The sequence below is a fragment of the Nymphalis io genome, chromosome 23 (genome assembly GCF_905147045.1).
Source record: "Nymphalis io chromosome 23, ilAglIoxx1.1, whole genome shotgun sequence".
NCBI lineage: Eukaryota > Metazoa > Arthropoda > Insecta > Lepidoptera > Nymphalidae > Nymphalis > Nymphalis io.
The window spans coordinates 1,799,372-1,806,101 of NC_065910.1; the positions used below are offsets into that span (position 1 = coordinate 1,799,372).

The 6,730-nt window shown below is 36.6% G+C and overlaps 1 protein-coding gene across 2 annotated transcripts in view; it reads left to right on the forward strand.

The window, feature by feature from the left end:
- The window catches only part of LOC126777673 (homer protein homolog 2), a 43,923-nt gene extending 38,614 nt beyond the window's left edge, over positions 1–5,309 (forward strand). For both annotated transcript variants that reach the window (XM_050500796.1, XM_050500798.1), the window contains 4 exons: positions 133–302; positions 1,703–1,818; positions 3,098–3,214; positions 4,051–5,309. In XM_050500796.1, coding sequence (XP_050356753.1) covers positions 133–302; positions 1,703–1,818; positions 3,098–3,214; positions 4,051–4,092 — 445 coding nt within the window. In that variant the 3' untranslated portion in view covers positions 4,093–5,309. The remainder of the gene's footprint in view (positions 1–132; positions 303–1,702; positions 1,819–3,097; positions 3,215–4,050) is intronic.
- Positions 5,310–6,730: the final 1,421 nt, after the last annotated feature.

The window sequence follows — 6,730 nt, forward strand, 5'->3', positions numbered from 1 at the left end:
TTAATGTTTTCGTGACATAATTTAAAACATTGAAATCCTTTTACAAGCACTTTTTTGTTCATATTTATAGTCTTCTAAAGTAATGATTTTTTTTTTATAAAGTATTGTTGTCATGTTTATCTTTGTTAACAGCTCAGCGAATGCTAAGAAATGGGAGGTGGAATTAGCTACATTGAAGAGTAATAACCTTCGGCTCACAGCTGCTTTGCAAGAAAGCACTGCCAATGTCGACGAGTGGAAGCGACAGCTCCATCAGTACAGGGAGGAAGTGGCTCGTGCGAGACACTATGCTACAGGCAAAGGTACAGACAACTCTCTCATTTTATGTTACTATAAGACAATAAACCATGGCCGGTACCGTGGCCAGGAATAGTGTGACTACCGGGAATTGGGGGCCGTGCATTTGGGTTGTCGCTCATTTAGGGGGTTAATTGCCTTAGTCACTACGCTTGGCAGGTGGGTTGGTGAACGAAGTAACTGAAAATCTTTCGCTGATAGCGATGCTGACCGCTATCAGGATTTGCATTTTCGGATTGCAGCATTTGTGTAGTTGTACCGCCACGATTTCGATCGCCAGAGTCTCGTTCTATGATCAGCAGGATTTTTTTTTTTTTTTATAGAATAGGAAGGTGGACGAGCATTTGGGCCACCTGATGGTAAGTGGTCACCAAACGCCCTTAGACATTGGCATTGTAAGAAATGTCAACCATCGCTTATAGCCAATGCGCCACCAACCTTGGGAACTAAGATTTTATGTCCCTTGTGCCTGTAATTACACTGGCTCACTCACCCTTCAAACCGGAACACAACAATATCAAGTATTGCTGTTTTGCGGTAGAATATCTGATGAGTGGGTGGTACCTACCCAGACGGGCTTGCACAAAGCCCTACCACCAGTAAACTTAGCCGTAACAGGAGGAACTTAGCAGTATGTGGATATTAGTTTGACGTGCCGTTGTGGCATTGCAATGCCTATTTAAATGTTTTTCAACTATAATCAAATACCACTTGCGTTATAATATTCATCGTGCTCAAACGTATACTAGTTGTCATGGTGATCAATTGAACGGCATACAAGTTGATATGCCGCAGCGCAAGCGCAAATGCATGCACCAATTTTCATGGTTATTGGTAAAATAACAATGTTGCTAACTAATTTACGAAAATACATTTTTTTACAAGTTGGCTAATAGACCTACGTCCATAGACATTGGCACTGCAAGATTTTTTTAACCAGCCCTTACATCGTCAATGCACCACCAACCTTTGGAGCTAAGATGTTATATCCCTTGTGTCAGTATTTACACTGGCTCACCTACCTTCAAACCTGAACACGACCATAATAAGTAATGCTGTTTGTTATTATTTTTTACAGTGCCAATGTCTATGGGTGATGGTGACCATTTACCATGAGGTGGCTCATTTGCATCTCCGCCATTCTATTTTATTTAAAAAAAATGCAGTAAAAAAAAACTATTTGACCATATATACATACATATACATAATATATAAACTTATTCTAGAAAATGCAATACGTTTTGGAAAAGTTATAGTATATTTAATATGTAAGTGGCTATGCGATGCAGTTTCACCAGCTTTGATTTTAGACTATTGGCGTGACAATCGTGTTTTTCATGTGTTAGTGATACGACACGACTTGCATGCATTTTTCTAATACATAAATGATTATAAATAATTGCAGGGGGAGAAGCAAACGAAGTAGATCAATTGCGACAACGCGTCGCGCAGCTCGAAGCTGAATTAGCGCAGAAGAACGAAGAACTACTACAGATAACGAAGTCTAAGAAAAGCGAACAGGTAACAGTATGAATAGTAAAATACAGCAAATGAAAACATAACAGGCATTCCTTTCTAGACTGTTCGATTTTTTTTTTTTTTATAGAATAGGAAGGTGGACGAGCATATGGGCCACCTGATGGTAAGTGGTCACCAAACGCCCTTAGACATTGGCATTGTAAGAAATGTCAACCATCGCTTATAGCCAATGCGCCACCAACCTTGGGAACTAAGATTTTATGTCCCTTGTGCCTGTAATTACACTGGCTCACTCACCCTTCAAACCGGAACACAACAATATCAAGTATTGCTGTTTTGCGGTAGAATATCTGATGAGTGGGTGGTACCTACCCAGACGGGCTTGCACAAAGCCCTACCACCAGTACGATGTTGGTCATTGAAACATTTGAATTCTTTAAACAGAGATGGGAATGTTGTGAATCTTAATTGAAGGTCACGTTCAGCATGCATGAGTTTTCAAATGATTAATTGGATCGTCTTGTGCAGGAATGTTCCTACACCGGGATGAAGGCGTCGGCGCTATGCGCATCTTCTCCCGCCGTAAGTGTTGCTGGGGTTAGGGGTTTTTGTACCCCGAGAACCCCTAGGATTTGGAGGCCTGCAGAGGCTGGCCGACCGTCGGGGCGTCACGGTAGTATGCGCAAGCGATCCCGTGACGCCCCTCGAAAAGGCGGTGTGGGTACCGCTTTTTTTTAGTGGGTATTCCGGCGCATGCTCAGCGCCGGCGAATCCCACATACCCGCCCACTTCAAGTGGGGGAAACGCGTAAACTCGTTTTTCCAGCAAAAAAAAGGTCTTCCTACAAAGAAATACAAATAAAAGTTATTATTATTATTATTGACACTATATTGCACCCAAACTTAAAATTAAAAATTACAATTTTTAAACAAAAAAAAAAAAAGTTGCATGAGGTGCAACAGGCGGCCTTATCGCTAAGCAGCGATCTCTTCCAGGCAACCTTTGGGCAGAGGATCATAATATTTATAAATGAGTTATTAAGATTTAAAAAAGAAAACCACTTATATGTAACGCTGTGAAATGATATTAAAATATATGCGTAACATTATGTTACAGAATGAATGAAAAGTGGTTTTCTCTTTAAAATATTTATAACTTTTATTAGTGTTTCTCTGTAGCAACATTTCTGCACAACGCGATCAAATTTTTATTTTTAATTCACCAAATGGTTGATGGTGAACAATAATTTTCCAATACTAATTCATATTATATATTCTTTTATAATAATACTCTATAATTTAATCATTGTTGTAAATTAAAGGATGAAGAGGCTAAGCTAGCTCAAAGTCAGCTTGAGCTGGCGCTGGCTGCTCAAGACGGCCAGCGGCAAGTGATGCACGCGATCAACGAACAATTGGCGAGGCAGATTAATGAACTGGTAAGAGTATAGTGATAAATCTATAAACAAATTGGTACCGTATTATCTCTTGTCTACACATCCATAAGTCATATTTATATAGAATAGGCAGGCGGACGAGCATATGGGCCACCTGATGGTAAGTGGTCACCAACGCCCATTGATAATGGCGTTGTAAGAAATTTTAACCATCGCTTACATCACCAATGCGCCACCAACCTTAGGAACTAAGATGTTATGTCCCTTGTGCCTGTAATTACACTGGCTCACTCACCCTTCAAACCGGAACACAACAATACTAAGTACTGCTGTTTTGCGGTAGGACATCTGATGAGTGGGTGGTACCTACCCAGACGAGCTTGCACAAAGCTCTACCACCAGTAAATATATCCAGATATCAATGGATGATCAAAATAGTCTATATTTTGATTTTTTGCTGTCAATGCAACAATATGCTAATATTACTTTCACATTTAACGATCCTGTTCAACACAGTTTCGTGTTTGTTCTGTTATGTTTCACACTTATTCCACGAATTGAAAGTAGATTAAATTCCAAACGTTCTCCCCAAAAGGAGAGACAACTTAGCCCAGCGATGGGTCATTTAGAGGCCGTTACTTTTAACATGAAACTAATTGGAATTTTACTAATAGCAATTTTAATTACAGGCACAAGGGACATAACATCTTAGTTCCCGAGGTTGATGGCGCATTGGTGATGTAATAGATGGTTAACATTTCTTACAATGCCAATGTCTATGGGCGTTGGTGACCACTTACCATCAGGTGGCCCATATGCTTCGTCCGCCTTCCTATTCTATATAAAAAAAAAACTAAACAATGTAACCCGTGTACCAGACCACCATCCACCGCGAGATCAGCACGGCGCTGCAGACATGAGATCGGCGCCGGCTGCCGCTGTTGCTGCGCGACCGGGACTGAACCGCGACCGGTATTTCGGATGGTGCAAGAGTTTTTTTGGACGGTACGTCTGTTCGTATTGACGACTCTTTGTTTTGATATTCATTTATAATACGATATTCGACCTTTAGAATTCGATGTATGGTAGAAGTGGTACTAATATTATTACTCCTAATTTGTCTCTTGTTTCTGTTCTCAAATTGTCTGAAATGTTCAATACACCAACGGGAATGACATTGACCGAATTCCTTTTTAAACATAACTCTACGCAGTGGGGCTTTATAACCCCTTTTGATTATTATGGCCAATAAATGTTGATGCATTCAAAATTTTATGTCAATTTAATATTAGACGAATTTTTTTATTGTTCTATTTTGGACGTTCATTATATTGTCATATGATTAACAAATATGATTCTTAACTCATTCGATTTGAATTAATGCAATTATAACATTTAAAATGTATATTAAAGTATAAGCAGTAAGGATCAATATACTTTAAACTTTTCCAATATATACTATACATTATACATATTATATTCGCGTCTTTAGTCAGCGTCAGTTGACATGTTTGGCTCTATCGAAAAGTTGACCACGATCGCGTTTAAAACCCGAATATAATATAAAAATAAATTCGGTGACAATTTTAACGAAATAAATTAATTTTATTCGTTTTCAAAACGATTGACAGAGTTTTTGTTGCGTCTTAGCTTAGTTAGCTTAGTAAAATAAATGTTCGATAATCAAAAACCTATGTCAGAGGTACATGCGAACGACATCGCATACCCAGCGCCTCTGCGAGACAAGGTCGCGTATTTAAGAGTTTTAAGACTCAGTACAACCCGTGCGATTTGAATAGACACATCCCGCCGCATTTGTTACCGCTGCGTGTATTACGTCACAGGTGTCTATTGAAGTCGCACGGGTTATATAACGAACATATTTAATACCATTCCTAGTATACGATCAATTCTGAAGTCATTGCTGATATTCGCATTTTTTTAATATATTTTTGCCGTATATGTAATAATCTAAGTCGCTATGTTATTTAAATGCAATATAACACATTGATATTATTTGTTAACTTTATATTAATTAAATGTTAGCGTTTGGATGGCCCACCGTTGGATTTTTTAAATTGTTCCTCGAAATGGCCATATTGATTGTTTTTATTATCTGTTATTCAAATAATCTTGACCGTTGTATTCATGTGCTAAATTTGATACATAAATTAATTTATCGAAAAAAAAAGTAATATATGCTTATTAGATAATTTAATAATTCGCTGTAATCATAATTTTAATATAACGCAATTCGTATTAAAAAAATAAAATGAATATTCTTTATAATTCTGCTCCCTTATTTCTCGATTAAATTCATTAAAAGTCTGTATAACTTTATCTTGCACCAATTCTAACCTGTTTATGATATTTTAGACTAAATTGTGTTTGTAACTCTCGAACACAATCTAAAGTAATTTGACAGGACTAATGGTATTGCTATCCTTTTTAAAGCCACGAATAAGAAAGAGATAGCAATAATCCTGCTCCTAGAAATTGGTTTAAATAAGGGCAACATTGTGTCCGTAAATGTTAAACTAAAAAATTCTCAATTTTAAATATATATACAAATTGTCCTTAAGTCTGCTATTATATAAATATTAATATGAGTTTATTCTTCTGCTATTTCTACTCGGTGGCTATATAACATAAGTATTTGATACCCACCTTTAATAGTATATAAATAAAGTTTAAAATCGTGCGAACACGATGCCATGCCAAAAAAATATACTATTAAAAAAGTAGTAATAAAAAAACTGGTTGCACGTAGAAATACCGATTTAATTAATAATTTCGTCTATTTTCGTCTGGTTTTCGATGGGCCGTATGAAATGTGTAGAATATATAATAAGTATTCCTTAATTATTGAAGCTCGGGTGGTGTATGACTTGAACTGATTTTGTGCTTCTAAAAGTGAGAGTTTACGCGCCAAATCAAAACGTTACAATTTATTTAATTCAAAATAATAAAGTATTGTGACAATTTCTAAAAAAAATATTATATATATAAGTCGTGATTTTAAACTTCGAACTAAACAGTTTTCTTGCTCATTTAGTTTTTTTTACCAATTCGAGATGAGGCCAAAGCGTAATAACGTGTACGGACACTGGTCTTATATAAAAAAAAAATACAGTGATTAAAGCGGAATTTATAGGAATATATTGATTTTAACCAATTAATAATATTGTCGTTATGTTTTCGCTTACAACTGTATAAAATGGCCAGCGTAATTTGACTCGTAGCGTAATGTAGCGATTTTGTTTTCGGAGATCTAAAAAATTTGGCCGTAACAAACCGCGTCGCACCGTGTGTTGCTCAACGGACACGATTACATACAATGTGAATTTTTAAGTCACGTGGGAGATTGATATCGACATTAATTACGTAATTATAAGGGCAAACTAATATACAGCTCGATAAAACCTGTTAGCTTAAGGTAATATGTGTTCATAGATCGCATCTAAGAAATTCAATACATTATCCAAGTAGGCTCTTATGAGCAATTTAAAGACGTTTTACACACACATATATATATATATATATATATATATATATATA